The sequence below is a fragment of the Hyperolius riggenbachi genome, chromosome 2 (genome assembly GCF_040937935.1).
Source record: "Hyperolius riggenbachi isolate aHypRig1 chromosome 2, aHypRig1.pri, whole genome shotgun sequence".
NCBI lineage: Eukaryota > Metazoa > Chordata > Amphibia > Anura > Hyperoliidae > Hyperolius > Hyperolius riggenbachi.
Window position 1 is genome coordinate 142,204,238 of NC_090647.1, and position 27,189 is coordinate 142,231,426.

Genomic DNA, 27,189 nt, shown 5'->3' on the forward strand with positions numbered 1-27,189 from the left:
GCAGAGAATGCACTCGGCAGCCAGAAAACACATTTTAGGAGTGTCAGCAATGGCTTTATTTTTCTCTGACAGTCCGAAACAAGAGGGCTGATTGTAACGATTGCGGAATAGTTTTCGTTGGTCAGCGCACAAGATGCGCACTGGCACAACGAAAACCCTCCACAAGCGTATGAAGGGGGGAACCCAGCTTTGGTGCAAGCACCAGTAGAGGGCAATTCCCACCGGCAGATGGCGCTGTGGAGTGCAGACGAGTACAACCGCTGCACGGCCACAGATGCCAGATGGGGATTGTACAGATCAAGACAATGCGGGGCTGAACAGCCCTTAAAGAGAAAGAGCACAGGTACAAGATGAATGTGTGTTCACCAATCTAGTTGCGACCCTGCGACGGTGAACACACATCAGCAGAAACAAAAGTAGGAACGCGATCGCGAGAAGGGCGATCGCCAGAAGTGACACAAGACAGATCAGAACAGAACACGAGAGGAGCAAAGGCACAGCAAACGACAATGAGAAGTAACGAAAATAACAAACGCTAACTAAACGCGAACACCGCACTCATTCGCAACAGCGAACTCGTTTACAGCGCGGTCTCCGCGTGTTAAGCACAACAGAGACAAGCACGCCTAACTAACCACCGACATACAAGCACGAAACAGAGAACGCGAGCACTTGCTTAACGGTTACCTCACCGAGCCTACAGCAAGCGTTCGTATCACACAAGACAGACAAACGGAAAACAGGAATAAGCTAGGAAGGATCCACATTCGCTACCGCTAGGGGCTAGTGCGATCCAAGCAAGACAGGCAGATGAGATAGCTGGTAGCAACCGCTGCTCCAGCTATACTCCAGGAAAACAGAACAGAAGGATCCACAGCACTAGTGCAAGGCTAGTGCGATTCAGGCAAGACAGATCAGAAGGATCCACAGCACTACCGCTAGAGGCTAGTGCGATCCAGGAAAACAGAACAGAAGGATCCACAGCGCAAGACTAGTGCGATCCAAGCAAGACAGATCAGAAGGGGCTACCGGTAGCAACCGCTGCCCCAGTTAGCACCCAGACAAACAGAACGATTTCCTGTCGACCACCGCTGGGACAGGACAATCGCAACAGACAGACAAAACAGATAGGCAATCTAACTGCACTAGGAAACTGCCTAGTACAGTTCCAAGAATTACTCTAAGATAACTTTAACAAGAAATAGCATGGCTGACACTCTAGGAGTGTATACAACAAACCCTGAAGGAATGACCAGCAAAGGATTGTGGGTGATCCCAACCTTTATACTGCCAGCAGCTAGATGATTTGCATAACCAATGTATGCAAATCCCTCAGCAGCAGAGCAGGTTTGGAACTTGCAAGACAAAGCCAGGTCTCTTATCCAGAGACCTGCATCCCTCAGACACAAGGAATGGTCAAACAGCTGTCTGCCTGTGCAGCCAGCTGAGCGGATCCTTACACTGATGTTGTGAAAGTTGTAATTTTTTATGTCTTTTATGTTCCTTTGTGTGGTTTTGAATTCTCTGGCTGAGCTGCTGCTTCTTTTTTTATACTTGAAGGTGCAGTACCCACACGGGACAGTGTTGTGACATGGAGTAAATTCTCAAAGGTGAGATCCCCATAATGCATGCATTGTAAGTTTTTGTTTATTATTTTTTTTTCTTACGGTGAAATGCAAGGCTTAGTTCACACTGCAAAACGCAATCGATAAGTGCTTGAGGATAGTGATTTTGCATTGCAATTTGCAGAGCAGTTTTTAAAGGAATACAAGCTTTTTGCCCATTTCTTCAAAGTGAGCCTGAAACGATTTTTAAATAAAAAAAAAAAAAAAAAAAAAAATTAAAGCGGATCTGAGATGAAAAACTAACTATAACAAGTACCGTATTTTTCGGACCATAAAACGCACTTTTTCTCCCCCAAAATTAAGGGGGAAAAGTCAGTGCGTCTTATAGTCCGAATGTATGTATTCGGACTATGCTTAGCAGGTTGCAGAGTGGCCAGGTTTACCTAGCTGCTGACCGCATGCTCAAAGTCCCTTCCTCTGTCTCAATACATGACATGCGTGGTGCACAGGACAGCACTCTTTCGCTAGGTGACCTCCGGGTGGGATTATGAAGCGGTTAGATCTGATGAAGCGGTTAGATCCGTGAAACGGCAGTTAGACCCACCCCTCCCTCTGCCTAAACTGTATTTTGTACCTGTATCTGTCCAATAAATGCACTGGAAGCAGATGTCCTGGTGCCCAGTGCTTTTTGTCTCTTTACCATTGCTGCTGTGAGTTGCTACTGCTGGAGCACATTACATCTCCAGGGGGACAGATTGCTGGAGGCTAGCCTTGTGTGCCAGCCCTCTTTTCATCCTTCTCTTCATATGGGCGAGATTATGCATGTCGGCAGTGAAAGGACCAAAAGCATGGTGGCCTCTCTGCCAGGAACTCCGAGGACCACGGGATGATGGTGGAAGGCACCGGATACAGCAGGATCTGCTCAGGACACACTCCATCCTCTGTCCTATCGCACTCTCCCTCTGTGACCTGGCGGCGCATGTGCGCGGAGGACACGCACATCAGCAGTGAGAAGGCTGGAAGCAGCGTGGTGGCCTCTGCCAGGAACTCCGAGGACTGTGGGATGCTGATGGAAGTCACCAGACACAGCAGGATCTGCTCTGGAGACACTCCCTCCTCGGTCCTGATGCTCTCTCACTCCGAGACCTGATCATGCACATCAGCAATGAGAGGGCAGATGCGGCATGGTACATCTCTCATAGTGTACTCCGTGTGGGCACTGAAGACATGGGCTGCAGTATCCTGGCAGGACACCATCCCAGACACTGCAAGATATACTCAGTAACCAGCTGAGTGGGCATTGCTGGGTGCATCGTGGTACTTAAACTAGCGGGCGGGAAGCCACAGGCTAAAGCTGCAGCACCTGTTCTGGACATCGGGAACACTGCTGGATGCTTTATTGTCCAGGTAATAACACATCACAAGGTATTGAAACTAGATGTACTGTGCCAGCTGATACATGAAGGGGAATAGTGGGGTTAGAATAAGAACCTTCATTAGGCACTTCCTACAGATGTGACAGTTTCTGTGGTAAATTGGTCTCAGACTTTAACTTGCCATCCATTGTGAGGGAAATGTAAGAGAACATGCATGCTTTATCTGCACTACTAAAGCAGATGGATTTCTTGCAGCCTTGTTTGATAAATGTACCCTGATGAATCTTATTGACAGTAGCTACTCTTGTACTTATAAGCAATTTAACTGTACTTGCATGGAGGGGTGGGGGAACTTCATAAGACGCCCCTGGACTATGGATGCACTAGGTTTGGCATATTATTTTTTTTTTACCCTGATTTTTGTCTACTAAACCTAGGTGTGTCTTATGGTCCGGTGCGTCTTATAGTCCGAAAAATACGATAACTTGTCTAAATATCTTATCTAAAATTTAGATAGTTTGCACAGCAAATCTAGCTGCAAACGGCTTCAACAGTTTGATTATTTCTTCCTGTGATACAATTACAGCAGCCATGTTCTGCTTGTCACATTACACAGGCAAGCTGATATCATCTCTAGCCCTCAGTCTGTGAAAAGTCCACTCCCATCTCCTCCTCCCCTCTGCCTCTGAAATCTCTGGCTAGTAACACCTCCTCCTCCTGCCCAGACTGATCTCCTATAATCCCTTGCTACATTGCTCTAAGAGTGCCAAGGCACAAAAGGAGCTGTGGGCGAGGCTTGTTTAGCTTATAGGGAATTTGAGTATTAAAACAACAACAAAAGTATGTGGCTTGAGGAATGGCCCTATAAGCTATATGAAAGGAACACAACTATGCATGAGTAAAAGTTTAACTCGGATCCACTTTAAAGTCTAAACAAACATACTGTCATTAAGTTACATTAGTTATGTTAATTAGAATAGATAGGTAATATAATCTTTTACCCACCCTGTTTTAAAAGAACAGGCAAATGTTTGTGATTCATGGGGGCTGCCATCTTTGTCATGGGGGCAGCCATCTTTTTGGTTGAAAGGAGGTGACAGGGAGCATGAGACACATTTCCAACTGTCCTGTGTCCTGATAACCCCTCCAAGCTGCGCGCACTAGGCTTCAAATGTCAAATTCAAAATGTAAAAAAAAAAAAATTTGCACCAAAACAGCAGAACGAGAATAACAATGTCAGAAATTCCACCATGCTTTGCACAGCATCAGGGGGAAAATGCCCAGGCAGTTTTCTTCTGTGCAGCTAAAAATGAGGCTTGTATAAGAGAAACAAAGTTCTGATGCTGTGAAACTGTTAAAGAAACACCAGGCCTTTTCAGTGCTGCTGAGTCGATTTTTAGTCTGGAGGTTCACTTTAAGGTGGGGAAAGGCTCTGGGTACTATAGAGCCTTCCAGTTCCTCTCCTAAACCTCCCTTTCCAGCTCTGGCACTCCATTATCAGTCTCCGACCAATAGGTCAAAGACTGCTATCTTCCGCCGCAGGAGGCTTCAGAAGTCTTTGGGAGCCCAAGTACTCCCGCAGATGGGCAGCAGTGCGCATGCGTTCTCTCACGGACACTCGTGCAGTACAGAGTCACCTGTCTTGGGGAGCACTCTGGCTCCTGAAGACTTCCAAAGCCTCCTATGGGGGAGACAGTGCTAGAATGAGGGAACCGTGAAAGGAGTGGGAAGGCGCAATAGGACCCAGAGCCTTCTCTCTCTATAGGTAAGTATCTGTTTTTTTTATTTTAAAATTGATTCAGGTTTGCATTAAGCTGAAAAATTGTACGTGGAACAAGATTTCGATTTGTCTAAAAACTGAAAAGCTGCTGTGAGAGCACCCTTCTATGGTGATACTGCACTAGGGCTTTGCCGATCGGTAGGGATCGACAAGTGCAGCGCAATCTCCCCCCAAGTGTGAACCCAGGTTAATAAGTTAAACCTCTCTTACTGCTTCATCAGTGACTGTAAACTGCAAATGAGTTGCTTATATTGCACAGCATCATCTGGCTCAGTCACTACATCCGTACTGGACAAGAATTTTCTGAAGTATTCACTGAGAGCAGGTTATGCAATATAAAATAAAGCTAATCTACTCGCTGTCTCCTGTGTGTGTGCGTAACTTAATCATTTATTGAGCCTTTCATTCTACAGGAAAGCATGCCCAAAGTTCAGTTCACCTTCTGGGTATGGTTTGATGCCATTGTTGGGCTGGTGAAAGCACACCTCGAGGACATCTGGAATGATGGGTAATTATGGTGTTTCACAATTTCACACATCTGAGTGGAACATGAGGCATGCTGATTTAAATGTAAAAGTGCAGGAAGGGCCTATACTTTTTTTTTTTTTCTTGCTTTTGAATCGGCAATAAGAGTAAGAATAAGCCCACTCAAAAGGGACCAATGCCAAGGAATTGGTCTTCAAATGTTACTGTTTCCTTCTGTAGCTCCCAGTTCTGCCCACATATGGCGTTCTGGGCTGTTAATTCATTTAGACCGCCACTTCCCGAGACTCTTCATCTTCCTGCCACTTTCACCTTCACAGAGGAAGTTTTGGTTTAGAAGGTCGGAAGTGTCAGAAGGTAGAGAGCGGCATGGAGCACATCTGAAGGGAGGCGGTGGCCTAGGTGAGGTAACCCCTGCGGACTCGGCCCTGTTCAATGTGCAAGCTCTGGGACAATTTTGCTTTTCATGAAATTGAGCTTAGTCATCCTTTTTCTCAACTACCTATGTGTTCTTTTGCCAGCTAAATTTTTCTAAATAGAAAATGATTCCAACAGAACAATTCACCCCCCTCACAATGCTTGGGCAGGTTTGCAGTCCAGAGATATGGAAAATGTTCGGAGATTGCAGTATCCAGCATGAACAAACAAACAAAACACCCAGAAATGTCAACCTTGTGTAGACTAATCCTATTCAATAATACAAACATGTTTATTTGTTTGCTAGCAACAGTATATGGCTTTGTGTGAAAGATGCACATAATTCTCCTGTTTCATTGGTTTAAGAGTTTGCACAAGAAGAGGTAAAATGTGTGGCATATCTTTTTACCCCAACAGCTTTACTGGCTCTACTGCAATGACACCTACATTCTACAGAGTGTGTTGCACTCCTCAACAATTAACCAGCTACACATTTAAGGAGATTGCAGTTAAAAAACAAAACAAAACTGTGAACCCACAAAATATATCTCCAGGGGAGACGGGCTTTACTGCTGACATTTGTCCCTCTGCCCTGGTTACAGCATCTTCACCCCAATCCTCTCCCTCTTCTCCAACTCCCCCCCCCCTTCCTGTACCTTCCTGCTCCCTTCTCCCACTGACTTACTGACTTAAAAGAAATAACGACACCAGGTGCGGCCGATGGCACAGAAAAATGACAGCCACCTTCCCCTCACCCCAAATGGGATGCTATACTGCTGAACTAAAGACGACAGGTGCGGCTGGTAGCACCGAAGTATGGCAGTTGTGTTCTCTGGCTCTCAGTCCTTTCCCCCCTGATCCTACCCCCTTGCCCCCCCCCACCCATTTACCCATTTCCTCTTTTATGACCATTGTATTTTTTTGCACCCAATGTTGTTTAATTGGTATTGTCTACTCTGTGCCTAGCCTATATGTATTCTACTGTATCTAATCCGTATGCTTATATTGTACTATCACCGAACCTGTATGTGCCAAACGCAATTCTGCGTACAACCCATTGCGAAATAAATTGGACTATGATTCTGAACCACAGACCCATATGCCAGTTTATAAATGTTTTCCATCTTTAAGCCATATTTGTATAGCTAAGAAACATCGAGTATTTCATATTCCAAATAAAATTCTCCTGATTTTTTTTTTTTTACTTCAGTTATGTGATGGGTTTTGTAAGCCGAAGTGTGGAGGACTCCCTTCTGAAGACCATGCAGCAGGGTACCTTCCTTCTGCGCTTTAGTGAGAGTACTCGAGATGGCGGCATCACGTGTTCCTGGGTGGACCACCAAGATGGTATAGAAGACCATTGCACAAGTCAACAACTCAGATCATATTTATTATTATTTATTGTATTTATAAAGCGCCAACATATTACACAACGCTATTTAATTAGATATGTATTCGCCAGAAATTAGATATGTATTCGCCAGAAATTGCTTTTGGTTTGGCCAGTTTATAAGCTACATGAAACTAACCAGATATTTGCAACAAAACCTGAAAATGAAGCCTGGTACACACCTTCAGTTTATATTGGCCAATTTTACCACCTCCTTGTAGCATGAGGGTTAACAGATATTGAATACTATGAGCAGATTGTGTAGGTAAACCCTCATACTACATGGAGATCGTAAAATTAATCAGTAATTGGCCAATCATAATTGTGTACCAGGTTTTAAATATTTCTCATTGGCAAACAAGGAAGCCACATCATGATTTAAAACTTTATTTTTGTATTGGGCATGTGCTGTTCTTTAGAATGCCAGTGACAAAATAATTATTTTGAGAACACAACAAGAAGGGCTACCACAAATCGTGGACCTCTGTAGTAATTTGTTGATAGGACTCCATACCCTAGGCACACACTGATACAACATTTAACTGCAGATATATGGCTCAATCCACCCACCTACAGCAAGGAGCCTCCCTTGCAATATATTGTAATGAGTGAATTTTTTCATTTCCTGCTGGGGAATCCTTGCAGACACTGCACCACTGCTCAATTTACATAGACTGACTAACTGTTGTGGGGGATGACTGGAATTTAAGGCTTGAGATTGTCCTAGGAAGTGGTTTCCCTGCATTTTTTGCAAAATGCAAATCATAAGCCAGATTTTTCGGAATCTGGACTTAATATTACATATCCATTTCTAATTATTTAAATAGGAGACACGAGAGCCCAATATAGTGTAGTATGTATTGGAAACCGTGGATAAATGTAAGTGTGAGATGAATATACTCACAAACATGGGTTACCTCTTAGGCAACCACTGTAGATGCAGGTGAGGAGATTAGACCTGTCCTCACAGGATTAAGATGTCGCTCTCTGTAGATCAGGAAAGTAGGGGTAGGTCACCCCTCCACCAGGGGTGGACACAGTATTATCGTAAGAGAAACAGAGGCGCCAGCAGGATAAAAGGTAATAAAAATTTAAAAATTTGCTGGGAGGCAGTGGTGGACTTACCTCCGGAAGGCAGACTCAAAATACTGTCTGAATTAAACAAATACATTTATTATTGGTACCCCAAAAGATGCAACGCGTTTCGCAGGCACAGCCCGCTTCATCAGGCAATAAGATAGGGGACAAACAGTAGCTCGTCAGTAGCACGAATGGCACCTCTGTCTTATTGCCTGATGAAGCGGGCTGTGCCTGCGAAACGCGTTGCATCTTTTGGGGTACCAATAATACATTTATTTGTTTAATTCAGACAGTATTTTGAGTCTGCCTTCCGGAGGTAAGTTCACCACTGCCTCCCAGCAAATTTTAAAATTTTTATTACCTTTTATCCTGCTGGCGCCTCTGTTTCTCTTACGATAATATTTCTAATTATTTCTTAGTTTTGCTTGAACTGATAAAGCCACTTAGACAAGACACAGGACATTACCACCAGGAGGCTTTTCTCCTGGTGGACTCAAAGCGCCAGAGCTGCAGCCACTAGAGCGTGCTTACTGAACAGGAAGAGACGAAATTCGAACCCTGGTTTCCTGTGTCAAAGGCAAAGCCCTCAAACAGTACACTATCCAGCCACTAGTTGGTGGTGAAACCAGGATTTTTTTTCTTACATTAAGAGTTACATTATATATATTTTTGGGTGCTTCCTGCTTTTGTACAAAGTTTACCTGAATTACCCTACATTGGTAGGGGACTCATCCCACAACTTGGCTGTGGCGTGTACCTTTTGGAGCTGCGACCTATACATCTTTTCCAAAGGCATAGTGAGGATGGTATCTCCCCCCCCCCCCCATGCCCTTATGGTTGCCTCTGGGAGTAACCCACACTTGTGAGTATATTTATAACCTACTTTCCTTTATCCTATACCTGGCAATAATACACCAGAACAGGCTCCCGGTGTACTTTTTTTTTTTTTTTCCTGTTTCTACTAGTACTGGAAATCATTTGGGAAGTTCAACCCATTATTTTTACTGTGCATTTATATAACCCTTACACATTTTCAGCAGAACTCTATGGAGTGCATTTAACAGTTCATGGAACATGAGACTGGAACTCCAACACTTCAAAGCATTAATGCTGACGCCACTGACTTGCCTTATAATATTAGGAGGTGAAATATATTTCCCAGCCTGATGTGTTATTTTTGTCTTCCCCGTATAGGTACCTCCACGATCCGTTCTGTGGTGCCATACACAAAGAAAGAATTATCGTATATACCCCTCACTGAGATTATCCGCAACTACCAACTTTTAGCAGAGGAAAATATCCCAGAGAACCCATTGAGCTATCTGTACCCTAACATCCCTAAAGATGAGGCATTCGGGAAGTACTATGAGCAGAGAAGTGATGGTAAGTCTGGTCCTTTTACATGTTAGTGAAGTACCAACACGTTAGCGTAAGTGGTGCTGGATTGTAGGTCACAACAATACCTCTCTCATATGGTATCTCTCTCAACAATACCTCTCTCAAATCAAGTACCATCCTGCATACTTTGACTATACAAATCTTAATTGAAATAACTTTATAGTATGGTCCACTAATCAAGATATAGGTGTTTTACGATTCTTGGAGTGCAAGGTACAATACAATGAAGTGTGGTGCCTAACTTTTATCACAGGGTTCAAACAAGATTCCTCCTGATCCACAAGCACATAGCAAGAACTAAAGAATACTACTCATATCTTGACTAATGGAGCGCGTGATGTATACAACACTTCTTGCACTTTTGGCTCTTTCTCGTCTATATGCTGTTCCACCGAATGACCTTTTTAAGGATAATTAGTACCAGTTTTCTAGGTACTTATAGATTAGATTTGATTGTATAGTACAATTGATGATGTGGTTTGGAAGTGTATATTTCAGTCACTAATATATTGCATTGTAATTGCTCATATATTGCACATTTAGTCACTGAAGCAATTCGTACAATGGAACCCGGGTTTCACACTATAATGTGAACATCTACAATTATAATATATTAACAATATCTACAATTTAACGAAAAACATGAAGATAAAGAGACCGGGCACTGTCCTGTTGTTGCAAATTGTTCACTGCTTGCAGCCAGATGACATGCGGTAATGAATATAATCAAAGCATCAAACCTGTCAGGTGTCTTGCATCATAATTTCATGGATACATACAGTGAGGCTTGCGGGGGGGTGTGGTGACCAGGGGGTGGTGGATGTGCACAACAGCCGTTTTTCCGGGTGCCCAGCCTCCATAGTTCCTTTTCTTTTTCCACCACATATCTACAATTTAGCAAGGAAAACAGAGAAGTCAGAATGTACATAATGTTGTTTTCTGAATTATGTAAATATTACAATTAGCACTAGGTGATTTATCTAATGAGCTGCACGTTATATGAGGGAATCCCTTCAACCCCCCAAAAACAATTCACAAACTATAAAATCAATAATAACATGCGCTAAAAAGCAAAAATGCTTCACTGAGTGAGTGTCTGAATGGAAGGAGTGATGTGATCAGATAGCTGGAACTGGTGTTTTGTATTTTAAGATTTTAAAATATTTGAATAAACCGTGAAGTATTTTTGCTTTTTAGCGCATGTTATTATTGATTTTATATTTTCTGAATTAACAGATCTGCTCTGCGTATTTAAGTTTTATAGCATTTTTCTGTGTTTCAGTTAGCAAATCTGGGCTCGTAGAAAATCACTCTATAAACATTCCAAACCATCCTCTGATACCTTCAAATGTATTCTTTAATGTTCGAATGGCATCTTTCTATAGCCCCATGGCTGTATACTAGTAGCAAGGAGGGGTTGAACATGCCTCCTGCATCAACTGCTTGTTGGACTCATGATAAGTAATCTCATCAGCTAAAAAAGAAAGCTGAAACATTTTACTTTATTTTTCAATATTATGCAAAAAAGATGGTTAATAGCAAATCATGTGCAATAAGGCAATTTAGGCATCTTTGGTATAAATTGTCTGAGCTGTACACAACCCACCAGATTGCTGTGGATGAAATTTGTTCATATAAACTGGGTGTAAGCACCAAATCATAGGAACAAAGACCATGCTGCTATAGGTTTAAAATATCCACGCTAGATCCTTAATCGCAGATGAACTGGCCAGTAAAAAGTTGTAATCATAAAACTCCTTTTGATTGAAAAAAAATACCCCAATCGGTCATCTAAAGAATTTAGGGCATTGGGGAAACTAGATGAAAGAGAATACCTCATAAGAAAAAAGGATTGATGAGTTAGGAAATGTAGTCTTGATGCCTGCTGATAACATTTCTATAGCGCTTTTCTCCCATTGGACTCAAAGCGCTTAGGGTCTCTCAGATTCAGTAATTTGTAGTAGGATGAAGTATTCACACAACAAAAATTATATTTCTGCAAATGCCAAACTGAACAGGTGGGTTTTCAGTCAGGGTTTCCAGAGATGGAGATGGTCTGTGGATCTATTACACACAGAATGATTTGTGCGCTCCACCCACAATGCAAAACAACCCAACACAAAATGAAATTGATAGTAAATAGCAGCTCAAGCAATTGGATTTGGATTGTTACAAGAATTAGGTGGTATCACCTCCTTCAAATATATTATAGCAGTTTCTTGTAGCGCTCACAACCGTCAATAGTCACTAGTCTTCAAAGACAAATTAGGTGATTGTGTCACGTCCACTAAGTATTTCTCAGTTCACCAGTGTGTAATCCTCTTCGTATTAGATCAGTCCTCAGAGAGAGAGAGCCAGTACAACATAGTGTGATACTGCTATAATCACTTAGAACCCCTAATACATCAAACCATTAAGATTGCTCTCAGTGATGACAATGGCTGATTTATCAACAGATCAGCATAATAGGCTCAGCCACTTATTCCACCGCAATCTTTGTGCAGTCTTCACCTTGCGCCATGGGATAAGTAATCACTCAGGGAAAGCATAACATACAAGCAAACATAGCATAATCGGGTTTCAAAACAACTGTCCATCCACCAGCTTCACCCGTGAGATTAAGATTGTGCTTCACTGCAATCCTCGTGCCTCCACCAGTATGCTTATATAGTAAAGGTTCACCAGATATGGCCGCTGACAGATCACAGACCAGCATATATGACTTAAGTTGTTATATCCACCGAGATATTTGAATACAGCTTCAAAGATTTCACAGGGAGAATTGGAATCTTCCACTCACTCTTTGAGGTAGGTAATCACTCAGGGAAAGCATAAATACAAACAGACATAGCATAATCCAATATCAGAGGTACTGTCCATCCACCAGCTTCAGTCCTGAATCCCCCCGTGCCCCCCCCCCCCCCCTTCCCCCCCGATACACCCATGAAAATAATCGTAATGTGGCAGCATTTTACCAAAAATAATCGTATTTCACCAGAAAAAGTAAATGCGGCAGCATTTCACCAGAGCATACGCAATGGAGGCAACGTTAAAATATGCGTGATGTGGGCAGCGTTTCACCAGAAAATACACATAGGCAGGGCTCCACATTCATGAAGCACAAAGGGGGACAGAAGGAGGCACACAGGGGCACAGAAGGAGGCACGCAGGGACAGAAGGAAGCAAAATGGAGGACAGAAGGAGGCATAGGAGGGCAGAAGGAGGTACACAGAGGGGCAGTGGGAGGTACAGGGGGACAGAAGAAGGCATGAGGGCCTGAACGAGGCACACAAGAGGACAGAAGGAGGCACAAAAGAGGACAGTAGGAGGCACACAGTGGGGCAAAAGAAGGCACAATGGGGGACAGATAGAGGCACAAAGGGGTACAAAGGAGGCACACAGGGTACAGAAGGAGGCACAAATGGGGCAGAAGGAGGCACAATGGGGGACAGAAGAAGGCAGAGGGGGACAGACAGAGCCACAGGGAGACAGAAGAAGACACACAAGGGCACAGAATGGAGGCATGGGGGACAGAGGAAGGTGCAGGGGACAGAGGTGGCACATAGGGACTGAAGAGGCACATGAAGAAAGAATGAGGCACAAGAGGACAGAAGGAGGCAGAGAGAGAGACTGAAGGGGGAACGGGGCAGAGGTAGCACAATGGGATAAAGAAAGAAACAAGGGGGACATAAGGAGGCACATGGGGACAGAAGGAGGCTTAAAGGCCACAGAAGGAAGCAGAGGTGGCGCAGGGGGACTGAAGGAGGCACATGGAGACAGGAGGCATAAAGGGAGACAGAAGGACAAACAGGGTTAGACATGGCACAAGAGACTGAATAACTGGGCATTTTTGGAAAGCATTATTTTGGAGAGAGAAATAATGTTTTTGGCAGTTAGATTACAACCGCACCAAAAACACACAAGAGTTTTTTTAGAACTACCCGTTCTCCCTATTTTATCAGTAAATGGACGCTCCTTGGAGAGCATCTCCTAAGTATATGGCTACAGAACTGAAGTGCCAACACTTCACTATGTTGATGACCTCGTCTCCACTTCCCATGATCCCTAGTAGTGACTCTTAGGTGGTGGCCATCATGTGGCAATGGAAGAAGTAGAATTCACATAATTGCATAACTACCGGCAGTTCCTATTCTCATTTCAATCCAGAAGGTGCAGCAGTGTTGTTTTTTTTTCTCTGTTAGTTCTGCAGGAAAATGCGACAATGGGCAAGTAAATGTACAGCATGTAAACTGACACATTTTACCCATCATCTTTATCTCTGTAGTAAAAAGAACAAAGATGAACTTTGACAAACTGTGTTTTCTTCTGGGTCCTTTGCTGTGTCTACTAGTTTATTCTTTTTTGTTTTTGCAGTATCGCTGGAATATCAGAAATACATGAAGCGCAGGCTGATTATTGTTTCTAAGAGGTAAAGTAGCAAACTAGAACAGACCTACAAACATGGCAGTAATCATCTATGCAAGTGCTGCAAGGATGGTTACTGTCTGGCTGTCTTCATCCCACCCTTCCTGAAGCTTATGAAGGGCATTTGGTGAATGAATTACAAACCTCGGGAACTGGGATGAAAAAGTGGGAAAAAAAGCAACTGAGAACACCAGGTAAACCAAATAGTGTAATATGTTTAGGCAACGGGATAACAAATGAGACATAATACTGACAAAACTGGGTTACTGATGGGCAACCATAGTATCAGGCATGTGTAGAATACCATCTCCTCTTGCATAGGAAATCTTCTCTGGATGGGTTGGGTCGCACTCCAAAAAAAACCCCAAAAACCTGCTGGGTAATCTCACAGGGGACACCCCTGGGGAGGAGGGAAGAACTGTACACAAATTGTGACGAGGCGCACCAAAGGATGCATGAGTAATGAAACCTCTTGCCTCAGACGAAGTCTAGAGAAATGTATTTTTCTTATTATTGTCTCCAGAATGGACATGTTCTGCGGGACTAGTGAGGTTCCACAAGCAGGCAGAATCTTCAGGTCTATAGTACAGTGTGTTAACACAGCTGTCACATGGACTTGAAGCACCAATTATCTACGCAAGGTGGCCACACGTTGCCTATCCAATAGTTTTTGTTTTCTTTTGTTTTTTTTTAGAAATTGTTAGATTTAACGTATTTGAAATTGTTACAATTTCAGGAAAAAGGTAGTAAATGTCAAGAAAGTTGGTTGGATAAAAAAAACCCTTCCTGCATGACAACCTTTCACTCAATAATTCACAATCACAATAACTTTTTTTTTTGCATTTTTAACTACTCAAAGACCGCCCCACGCCAATGGGCGTGGTCGCGGCGGCAGCCCCAGGACCACCTAACGCCAGTTGGCATCAAGTCCTGGGGCTGGGATTTGCAGGAGATCGCGCGCAGGCTGCGCGCGCATCTCCTGCTTGAGGGGCGGAGCTCCGCCCCGACTACAGTCTGAGCAGCGATTGCCGCTCAGGAGACTGTTAGACGGCGAAACCGCCGTCTCTACACATTGTACAGCGCTGCAATCAGCAGCAGTGCTGTACTGGGGACAGACGTGTGACACTGCTGTTCCCTCCTGACTGGCGGCGGTGATTGGCTGTCATAGGCTGAAGCCTATGACAGCTGATCACATGGATTGGCCAGCGGGGAAAGGGAGGGAGGGGGGAATATAAACACATTTAAAAAAAATAGCAACATTTATTTAAAAAATAAACATTTATCGAAAAATAAGTAAACAAATAAATAAACATCCAGGGGGCGATCTGACCCCACCAACAGAGAGCCCTGTTGGTGGGAAGAAAAGGAGGGGGGAATCACTTGTGTGCTGTGTTGTGCGGCCCTGCAGCTGGGCCTTAAAGCTGCAGTGGCCATTTTCACAAAATTGTGCCTGGTCTTTAGGGGGGTTTTCCACTGTGGTCCTCAAGTGGTTCAAGAACTACGTTTTCCACTGGCATTTATAATTGTGGCTTTCAACATTGCTGTCTATTGCGACAAAAATATTGGGGTTAGGAGCAGGGGTGCTGCTGATGATTTTGTGGCTCAAAGCAGCACATAATTTGTGGTCATTCCTCGCCCTGTCACACAGTAACCGTGCGGCACACTTCAAATGTAGAAAGTGACTAATGACTTCACTTCCGCATCTGAAGGCTACTCCATAGTCACTCTCCCCTCTGTTCTCATTGCCATTGATCTGAGGTCTGTGTATGAGTGATGGTGTGGCAGCAATGTCCAAGCAAGCCACAGATAAGGCAACCCTGACAGCATGGGAGACCCCTGTTGTGGGTGCGGCCTCAAGCGACTGCTTAGTTTGTCTAGGCCAAGCTGCACACCTGGTTAGGAGGTGAGGGTCCTAAGTGTTAGGCACGCGTGCGTGCGTGTGTGTGTGTGTGTAGGGGAGGGGGTGTTAAGGTTAGTTATCACCTCAGGGGGGGGGGGGGTTAAGGTTAGGCACCACCACACCAGGGGTGTTTAAGGGTTTGATGTCGGTAGAGGGAGGGTTCTGTGTGAGAGTAGGAAGAGTATAAAGAAAAGTTATGAGTGTCTACCTGTGCGGAATGTACTCAAATTTGTTTCAGTCCATGAAGCGTAATAACGTACATCCTTTAATTAAGCAACCCACATTTTTTCTCTTTAAACCTAGAACTGACGATGATTCAGACATCAGCATTGCTTCAGGAACACCAAGCTATTTCCCTGAAACACCACAGTATGACCCGGGGACCCCCCAGAATGATCCTGTGATGGGTCTGAGCCACATCATTGCTTCGGGAACACCAAGCTATTTCTCTGAAACACCACAGTATTCCCCGGGGACCCCTCAGAATGATCCTGAGATGGGTCTGAGCCACATCATGAATGGTAAGTGTGTGAAAAGTGTATAGAGTACTGTACAGTGGCGTATCTGGGTAATATGGTGCCTATGTCAAACACTGAAATTTTGCCTTCTTCCCCTATAAAAACAGCATCCTTTCTCACATACATTTGTTTTCTTTGTCTGTGTTTTTACGGTGCTGGATAGTGGAGGTTTTTCTGAAACTATCTTATTATGTTAGAATTAAAAACCATGTGCCTCAAAATTAAAGAAATTAAGTCACATGCCTCCAAATAATCAAGTAGTCACATGCCGCCAAATAAAAATATTTGGTCACAAGCATCCAGATAAAATAATTAAGTAGTCACACACCTCCAAGATAAACAAATTAAATAGTTAAGTTAAATTAAGTAGCCATGTTTCCCAGATAACAGTATTATCTGTGCCCCTATACTGTGTATCCGTATTAGGTAGCCATAGCTGCCCCCTGATGAGCAGTATTAATTTGGCATGTGAGTCCCCCATTTACTAGTATTAGGTAGATACCGGTAGATGTGTCCCTCAAATAGTATCAGGTAAAGTACCCCCAAAAGTATTGGGTAAACCGTCCCAATACTAATAACAATAGTGGTAGCAAAAGTGGGCCCCAGTATAGTTTGCCATAGTTAACCCCCCAGTATAAGTATCCAGTGGTAGCTCCCTAGTATAGGTAGCCCTCCCACTATAGGTTGTCCCTGGTTTAGGTTGCTGCCCCCCAGGATGGATAGCTCCCCTTAGTCAGCTGCCTCTCTATTATTCAGATCAGCGGCGCCCAAAGAGAGGAGAAGCTGGAACAGTACCCGTGCAGTCGCACTTCACATGCAGGAAGTGACCAATGAGCTCACTTCCTGTACTGTGTGCGTTCTTCTATCTTTGGTCACTGCTGATCTGATGTCTGATGGGAAGTAGTGGTGGCGGCTCAGCAAGGGGCAGGCATCAGCGTTGTACTGTACAAATAAGCACAGAGAAGCCTCAGTGATGTCACCTCAGAGTCCTCAACTTTCAAGATGAGATTGTTTCTACCACTGTCTGCCCTTCACTCTTTTTACAATTTGGTACAATATTTTAGGCTCAGTTGCCACTGCAAGAGCTTTTTTTTAGATGTAGATTTGAAAAGCTCTTGCTAATGCAATGCAATGCAATACAATACCAAAAGTTTAAAGTGGATTGAAAAACGAACTGACATATGTGCCATTGCCATAGCGACAAAAAAGATACAAAAAAAACTGATTTCTAAATGCAAAAATATTATTTATTTAAATTACATATAGTGACAAATTAAAAACTCATGGGATGGCCACCCCGCCTCACACAGCACAGACATATCAAATAAAGGTGCACCATTCATTCAGCCCTAAGGTAAATGATGGATTAATAAGCTTGCGTCTCTTAAGGCAGTGTTTCTCAACATTTTATTGGTATGTACCCCTTTTAAAACACTGTACTTACCAAGTACCCCTTGGCATAGTAAACATTATACATTATCTCAAGTACCCCTTGACAAATATATATTTAGTGTACATGATGATTGGTTCTAAACGATGACCAATCATTTACTATTACTTTTAATTAGCTAAAATACTAATCTAATGTTGTTTAAATAAGATTTATAATTTTCTAAAACTCTAAATTTGTTATTCTTGGTTAAGTAAATCAAGCCCAAGCACCCCCTGTAACCATCAGAAGTACCCCCTGGGGTACACGTACCACACGTTGAGAACCTAGGTCTTAAGGGCAATCATTAGACTTGCTGAAGTGTGTTAAATGATCTCATTGGTCGAGTTCCTCATGCACAGTCACAGCATAGCATTGTTAGTAATCGCAAAGATCACAAGTCATAAAGCTGGGGTCGTCAAGCAGCATTTGCAGCATAATACACCTCGCCAAACATCACACAGCTGCAGCACTTCGATGTAAGTCGCAAGGCAAGCTGTCTGTATGACCATCTAAGCAGTTCCAAAATAAATCAAATTGTGCAGATCTCACCATGTATGTTATCGCAGTTAATGTCCACCATTCCTTGTATGTCGCACTGCCATGAGGTGATATGGACCCAAGTGGCTCAGCGTGGATCCAGCCTATAATGTCCCCATGGCACGCTGTGTAAGTGTGGCGGCCCATGAGGGGGAGCGTGCAACTCCCTACTGCAGTTTCGTTGGCTTCTGGCTTCCTCAGGGGGCGTGGCCTAACACTCTCACTCCAGCGCTTACAAGCCAGTCAGCCACCAATCATCGCATGACCCATGGGAGGAGTGTTGTGACGTCAGCGAGGGCAGCCCGGCCAGACAGATATGGAGCGAATCTGGATGTTAACTCTGGCTGGCAATTTATCAAGCTCGACTCCCTGCATTCAAATGCATTCAATGTCCAAAAGGATGCTTAAATGAGCAACACATAAACAAATGGCCGCGCTGTCCAAATGGCTGCCACACACACCACTCCCACAGGCAGATTGGGCAGATTGGTCAGGACTGCCCTAATACATATTAACTGTACTGTATTAATCTTAAATACTCTTGCAGGCAGGGGGAAAGAAATAAATCACTGGAAAAAATAAATATACCCAGTATTAGCGAATAACAAAATCTAGTTCATAAACTATCGCAACAGTAATTAACTGTATTAGCTTACCAACTCCTCACCTGTACATCATTAAAAGGAAGGGAGGATGAGGGGGGATATACAGACATCACTAACTATCATCATAGTATCATAGCAATATATGCATACAAAAGCATGTATCCCTTGCAAAAGGCAGAAGAGCGGTACAGTGGGCACGAGAAGGCACAATTGCATGCTAGGAATCCGTGATGACAGCACTTCCCCCACAAATCCTAAATTAAGTTGGCAGGAAGTGTGCAAACTGTAATTGTTCATTCAGACCCGGAGGCACACATACCTGTAGGTCATATATCCAACGAGACTCGCGGCGTAATAAGAGGCGGTTAATGCAATGCTGTGGTTGAATGTTGCAATCACATTGCTCAGGTGAGAATAAACTCATAGCATTACATTAAAAAGAGCTTTTAAAATCATAAAATCGCAAGCGCTTAGAAAAAGCTCTTGCTGTGTTGTTGGGTTATAAAAACCACGGTGGGTTAATCTCGAGACTCCAGTCACACAATACTTGCATACACCATAGTCGGCCTCGGTAATCGGTCAAATCGGTGGGACTGGAAGTAAGAAAAGAACACACAAGGCAGTGCGTTCAAGATTCAGATTTTTTTTTATCTTTCTGTTGGTCATAAAGGAGAAAATCAAGTATTTTGCATCATAAAACATCATAGTGGAAAAACAGCCAATGAATGCTATTAATATAATGAGCAGAGAATAATTAATGAGCACTAAACCTCAAAACAAAAACTATCCATCGTTCTTGGCCAGATGGTGTTATTCAGCCTTGGTGAACTAGACAAAGAACCACCACTGTGGAAAGCACAAATAGCTGTTTAAAGGGAACCTGCCATTTCATACATCTTGAGATTTCACATAAAAATTGCTTCACAATGGCTTTCTTAAAATATAAAATACAGTATTTACAATTTGATGTAATATAAAAAGTTACAATATAAAGAAAATAGCATCTAAAGAAACAAAATGGCCGCTCAGCACAAAATGGTTCCTAGGAGGTTCAAATTATCTTATCAAATGTGAACCAGGTACTAGGCAACACACTCATAAAAAGTACACTTAAAAGGAACCTGGAGCAAGTAAAATTATTTAAAATAAACACATGACGTTGCTGCAAATCAATATTACATACTAACTTCACCATCAGTTCCTCTCAAAAGCTCACCATTTTCTTCTTACAGTGATCCCTTACAGTTCTGACAATATTTTGTCAGAACTGAAATATACTAGTTGCTGTCAGTTATATATCAGCAGCTGTCAGTTACAACTGATTGTGCAAGATAATGTCCACGTTTCCCTATGGCTCCAGTGGGTGATATTACAGTTTAACAGTGTGCTGACCAGGAAGCTGTTATGGGGTAACAGCCAATTTTAAAATGGAGAACGCAGAATTCCATTGATCACAGTAGACAAATGGGACGCAGGAGAGGAGAAAAAGATTGAGAAATAGACTACACAGGAGGCAAGTATGACCTGTGTATGGTTATTTTGACTTTTTATTTTCAGTTCAGGTTCTCTTTAAAGGAGAATTCTTCCTAATGTTGTTAGATAAGGAATTAAACCCGAATAACATCTGTATGGATATTAAATGGCGGCACCTAGGAGAATCTCAAGGTTAACATTTAAGAAATTAGTGTAAATAACAGAAACAGATACTTGTACAACATGTTTCAGAGGTCAAAGCCATTTCACCAGGTAGCAGTGCCGAGTGGCTGTGTGCTCACCCTATAGACACAGGCACTCATCTGTGTTACCTGATAAAGCTAGAAGCACAAAACACATTGTTGTTGAGCCAAGTAAATATTCTGACTGTAGTTTTTCTGGAGTTATGTGCACTACGTACACTTCTGTTTAGTTTTTCAACCTTTTAGGCAAGTGTGAAGAGGCAAGAAATAGTAGCTCCTTGTTCCTGCGTCTTTGTTTTCCTGCACATTATTCTGCGCAACCTCCTGCTCGCTCACACTGCCAGTTAAGGTGGCCAGTGTTGCAGATGTCCAATGAGACGCTCTGCTGTTAGACGGCTGCTGCAGAGGCAGTATTACTTTGACCTGAAGGGACCGTTCTGCGCATTCACAGTAGCCATTTTACTTGCTGCGCAAGTGCAGAACACTCACAGCCACGGGAGCGCAATGGAGAAGGCGTGCATCGCAGGGCCACACATCCAGTGTTTGGAGGGGGACAGTGAAGGTACCGAGCAGCGTGGAATGACGGTGAGGGGGCAGGAGGTCTTTAGGGGGCTGGACGAAGCCCCAATTAAAGGACAACTGAAGAGAGAGGGATATGGAGGCTGCCATATTTATTTCCATCTAAGCAATGCCAGTTGCCAGGCCCTCCTGCTGGTCCTCTGCCTCTAATACTATTAGCCATGGCCCCTGAACAAGCATGCAGCAGATCAGGTGTTTCTGACATTAATGTCAGATCTGATAAGACTAGCTGCATGCTTGTTTCTGGTGTTATTCAGATACTACTGCAGAGAAATAGACCAGCAGGGCTGCCAGGCAACTGGTATTGATTAAAAAGAAATAAATATGGCAGCCTCCGTATACCTCTTACTTCAGTTCCCCTTTAACCTCCCCGGCGTTCTATTGAGATCGCCAGGGAGGCTGCGGGAGGGTTTTTTTTAAATTAAAAAAAAACTATTTCATGCAGCCAACTGAAAGTTGGCTGCATGAAAGCCCACTAGAGGGCGCTCCGGAGGCGTTCTTCCGATCACCTCTGGCGCCCAGAATAAACAAGGAAGGCCGCAATGAGCGGCCTTCCTTGTTTTGCTTAGATCGTCGCCATAGCGACGAGCGGAGTGACGTCATGGACGTCAGCCGACGTCCTGACGTCAGCCGCCTCCGATCCAGCCCTTAGCGCTGGCCGGAACTTTTTGTTCCGGCTGCGCAGGGCTCAGGCGGCTGGGGGGACCCTCTTTCGCCGCTACTCGCGGCGAATCGCCGCAGAGCGGCGGCGATCAGGCAGCACACGCGGCTGGCAAAGTGCCGGCTGCGTGTGCTGCACTTTATTTGAAGAAAATCGGCCCACCAGGGCCTGAGCGGCAGCCTCCGGCGGTGATGGACGAGCTGAGCTCGTCCATACCGCTCAGGAGGTTAAGTAACTGGTGACTACAGTTTTAACTTTAAAATTTCCTTTAAAGTTGCATGTAGAAATTCTTTATATATTCATGTTTGAATGTTATTGTTACACTACTGTCATGTATGGGGCTTTCTTTGCCCAAATTGTTTTTATTTTTTAGTGCAAAATACAAAAAAAAGTTAACTGTTAAAAAAAAAAAATTAAATCCTTTAAAGCGGACCCAAACCAAACATTTTTTTAATTCAAAATATTTAGTTGTACCACTCTGACACAAAGATAAATAAACACTCCTTCAAGCCTATGAGCATTTCAGTGCATGCTTTTCACCCTTCTCTTTTCATAAGTAGGGTTATACAGGTGGCAGCCATTAGCAATTCCTCCTTTGCTGGACACCTCCTACTCCACCAGTCTGCCGGATTGTGTCCCGGCAATATGAAAGGAAGGGAGGGGTTCCTCCAATAAATGTAAAATATTTTTTATTTGTCATCATGCAGCTGAAAAAAGGCTGCTATTTATTATTATAATTTAGAAAATAGATTTTATTTCTAAAATCTTGTATTTTTAATTTGGGTCCACTTTAATTGCGATGCATGAATTTAGATACGTACCTTGGAAGGGGGAAGCCTCTGGATCCTCTAGATAGAGGCTTTTCCCATCCTCCTCCATTGTGCTTTTCCAGCCCTAAGGCCCCCGAAGCGTGGCCTCACTGTGCCTGTGCAGTAGCATGGACCCGCTTGGGCTTTGGTGGAAAAATTTGATGCCTCTTCCAAGGCAGTGCACTTCTTTCCCTATATACACCTGAACTGAGAGGAATATGGAAGCTGACTTATTGATTTCCTTTTAAACAATGCCGATTGCCTAGCTAATCCTGTATTATTATTATTATTATTATTATTGTTATTATTGATTTATAAAGTGCCAACATATTCCGTGACACTGTACAAAGTAAGAAACAAACATGGGGTACATAATAATACAGACAATGGTGTACACCAATATACAAGATACATAATTAGTGACAAAATACAAAAACAATACAAAGTACAGAATACAAAATACAGAATTGGTAATGGCAGTTATAAAAGGAACATGATAAATAAAATGTATAATGATTTCCAAGACACGAAAGGGGGAGAGAGCCCTGCCCTTGCAAGCTTACAATCTAAAATATCTCTAATGCTGGGTACACACTAAGAGATTTTTTGGGCCGATTTACTGTCAGATCGATTATTTCCAACATGTCAGATTTGCTTTCCGATCGATTTCCAAGCATTTTCCGAGCGATTTCCTATTAAAGTGAACGGAAATCGATCGGAAAATGCTGGGAAGTCGATCGGAAAGCAAATTGGACATGTTGGAAATAATCGATCTGACAGTAAATCGGTCAGAAAATCTCATAGTGTGTACCTAGCATTATATTCTCAGCAATAGACCAAGCATGCAGATCAGATGTTTCTCACTGGACTAACCACATACTGGTTTCAGATATCCGAGTTCAGAACAACAGGACTGCCAGGCAACTGGTATTATTTATAAGGAAATAAATATAGCCGCCTCCATTTTAGTTCAGGTGTATTTTAACAATCAGTATGACCATCTACCATTTTTAAGAAATTTATTTGACTTAAAGGACTTCCGAGGTGAGGGGGCTTAAACAAATTGTACTCACCTGGGGCTTCTTCCAGCCCATAGCAGCTGACTCGGCTGGTAGGGTCTCCTTCCCCTGCACAAATGCTTGCGCGTCCATGTCATTTGCTCCTGCGCAGTAGTTTTGCGCAGTATGCGCCAGATAACGTGGATGCACAGGCATGAATGCCCATGCAGGCACAGAACACCGGATGTGCTGGCGGGTCGCGATCTTCATGGCGGCCAGCAGGACAACTGGGAGTACCCAGGCTGCGACGAGGGCACAAGTCGGCTGATATGGACTGGAAGAAGCTCCAGGTGAGTAAAAAAAGTGCCTTCGCCTCGGAAGTCCGGCTAGCCGCCGGGAGCTGTATGCAGAGCTCCTGGGGGATCCAGACGTCGGTAGCCATTCTCCTTCCTGTCCTCCAATGCTCTGAATCACAGTCTGGTGAGACTGAGTGATCTTACTATAGAATTACGACGACACCCAGAGAAGGAAAATTGCAGCGCTGGAGCCCAGGCAGTTGAGTGAGTGCTGGGGCTGCTACTGCCTTTCTGGCAGCATGATTTTCCCCTGATTTTAGGCTCTAAAACATGCTGAAAAGACCCTAAAATCCAGAAATAATTATACCGCCAGGGGGGTTAAAGGATACTTTACCGCTAATTTAAATCTAAAAATGACGCCCCGTGTGAGTGGGGAGGTGCACATAGGCTTACCGCACCTCCCGTGGTCTGGCATCTTTTATTGTTCGCCCGCTGTGCCTCCCGGTTTGTATATTCTTTTCGGCATGCACAGTATGTCCTATTGGGCTGCCTGTGACTCTGCTCGGCGGTGGAGTGTGCACATGCTGGGTACGTCCTCCCGCTGGCATGTGTGCGTACAGTATACTGGTTCCCGGTGAGCGTACTCGCACACACATTTTTAGATTTAAATTAGCACTAAGCTATGTATTGTTAAAAAAGATAGCACTAAGGTATCCTTTAATCTGTTGAGGACTGCAGTGTTAACCCCCCCCCCCCCCCCCCACAAGACCAGGCCATGTGTTGCTAAATCGGCCTCTGCAGCTTTAAAGGACTTGCGAGGCCAAAATGAAGAAAATGACACTATACCTTTTTATTAGCAGAATCCACGGAGGACATCCCCCCCGCTCCTTTCCGCCGTCAGTGCAGGCCTTTCCGTTCCCCCAGGGCATGGCCCGAACCCACCGAACGGGTTGCGTCAATTCCACCTCTAAGATGGCCGCCGCCTTAATCCGGGGCTGCGCAGTACGCTTTGCCGCGAGTGCGACTGCACAGTGATGTGAGCGCGCCCGATGTACACTTGGGGAGCATGCCGGGACCCACGACGCGGCGGGAGGCGGGCTAAAGGCTGCGCAGTCGCACTCGCGACAAGGCGTACTGCGCAGCCGCGGATTAAGGCGGCGGCCATCTTAGAGGTGGAATCGATGCGACCCGTTCGGTGGGGTCGGGCCATGCCCTGAGGGAACGGAAAGGCCTGCATTGACGGCGGAACGGAGCGGGGGACGCGCAGGACGTCCTCCGTGGTTTCTGCTAATAAAAAGGTATAGTGTCATTTTCTTCATTTTGGCCTCGGAAGTCCTTTAAGGCCTTGCTGCAGGGCCGCACATGTCAGCACAAGTGATTCCCCTTTCTCCCCACCAACAGAGCTCTCTGTTGGTTGGGTCAGATTGCCACCAGGTGTGTTTATTTTTTATTTTAAAAAAAAATTTTTTATCCAATTTTGCTATTTTTTTTATTTTTACAGCCCTCCCTCCCCCTATCAGTCTATCACTGCCGATCGCTCCTGTGTCCCCCAGGGAGACACCCAGTACAGCGCTGCCTTAGATCGCAGCGCTGTACAGCCTCATTATACAGCGGTTTCGGCGTCTAACAGTCTCCAAGTGGCTATCGCCACTGGGAGACTGAATGGGAGCAGAGCTCCGCCTACGAAGCGTAGATGCGCGCGCAGCGGCGCACGCGATCTCCTGCAAAAGCAAGCACCAGGACTTGACGCCAATTGGCGTTTGGCGGTCCTGGGGCTGCCTCCGCAGTCATGCCCATTGGTGTGACGTGGTCTTTAGGTAGTTAAATAAGCCATTTTGTTTCCTTTTTTTCCCCAGCCTTCATAATTACTGTACATATTTCTCTGTTATTTATCACCTGCTTAATATCTATTAATTTCTCCCTTTAGACCTCGACAGCCTCCTCATAAATCCCAGCAGTGATCCCGTGATGCCAAACTTGCCAATGGATTCTCATGATCTGCAGTTAGAATATCTTCATTCTTACCAATGATGCAAGATCTGTATTGCCTTCATGGTGTTTAGGAAAAGAACTGCATTGTTATCGTCGGTGACTTCCTACATGCCATCTATTCACAGGCCCGGATTTACATCACAGGAGCCTATAGCCACAGATGTCCTGGCACCCCAGACCTCGCCCTCCAGAAACCCACAAATCTCAGCTGAACCGCGCTGCAAGTGTGCTGGCTGCCCCAGCTGTCACTACTCCCTTACCAGTCATATGTAGCTACAGGTGCCATGACTGAAGGGAGATCTTGTCAGTGAAATGCCGAGAGCCAGGTGACTAAACTCTCATTTATGCTCTGCTCAGGATTCTGCATAGGGAGGGAGGCGAATGAGCCGCCCCTTCATCATCAAGCACCTATAGGCGCGTGCCTACAGTGCCTTATGGTAAATCCGGCCCTGTCTATTCACCTTCATTCCCCCAGCTGATGTGCTGTGTGTTTTTCATCTCCTATTCTAGGCAATCCAGTGAATTTTACTACACTATTAGAGAAGACTAAAACAAACTAATATAAATAAAAAGCTCAACAAGGAAAGAGCACAGATAATAGGACTTGCTTTAAAAGGACCTGAACTCAGAACTTCCTCTCTGCTCTAAAACATGCACATCAGCATAATAACCTATAAAGAAAAAACATGTTACAGCTGATACAAATCCTGCAATAAATCTACAGTTTATCTTCTTCCTGCAGCATGGAAGCAGACATTGGCCTCGATTCATAAAGCATTTCCGCATGAGGAAATGCAGAAAGCCGCTCGCTTTACCGACCACACAGCAAAATATGTATTCATAAAGGCTTTTTCCGCATGAAAAGCCGACATCCACAAGCAGAGTGATCAATCACCGCCTTGCGCGGTGATTATCACAGCAAAAGTAACAAATGTCAATTCATAAAGATTAGAGGTAGCGGTATGCGGACGGGTATTACCGCTACCTCTGATGTGGCGAGAAGCGTGCGGAATCCGTTGCAGTGAATGGGACAGACCTCCCAAGCAGCTGCAGAGAGAACACCGCACGGAGGGATTCCGCCTGCTTCTCCTGTTTCCGCATGCGTAGGACAGCCTAACGCCTGCCTACAGCGGAGTATCTCCGCACGCCTGTCACAACAGGCAACATTTTTATGAATTACCTCCCTGAAGGCGGAAATACCGACAGCGGTGTTTCCCCGCTCGACTTTCCCCGCTCGCAGGCACTTTTATGAATCGAGGCCATAGTGTTAAC

General features: G+C 44.2%; 1 protein-coding gene across 4 annotated transcripts in view; it reads left to right on the top strand.

Moving 5' to 3' along the window:
* The window catches only part of LOC137545859 (signal transducer and activator of transcription 2-like), a 99,390-nt gene extending 72,740 nt beyond the window's left edge, over window positions 1–26,650 (top strand). For all 4 annotated transcript variants that reach the window (XM_068267579.1, XM_068267576.1, XM_068267578.1 and 1 more), the window contains exons 18-24: window positions 1,561–1,610; window positions 5,135–5,229; window positions 6,832–6,968; window positions 9,286–9,474; window positions 13,864–13,918; window positions 16,118–16,335; window positions 25,853–26,650. In XM_068267579.1, the coding sequence (XP_068123680.1) occupies window positions 1,561–1,610; window positions 5,135–5,229; window positions 6,832–6,968; window positions 9,286–9,474; window positions 13,864–13,918; window positions 16,118–16,335; window positions 25,853–25,956 (848 nt within the window). In that variant the 3' untranslated portion in view covers window positions 25,957–26,650. The remainder of the gene's footprint in view (window positions 1–1,560; window positions 1,611–5,134; window positions 5,230–6,831; window positions 6,969–9,285; window positions 9,475–13,863; window positions 13,919–16,117; window positions 16,336–25,852) is intronic.
* The last annotated feature ends 539 nt before the right edge of the window (window positions 26,651–27,189 follow it).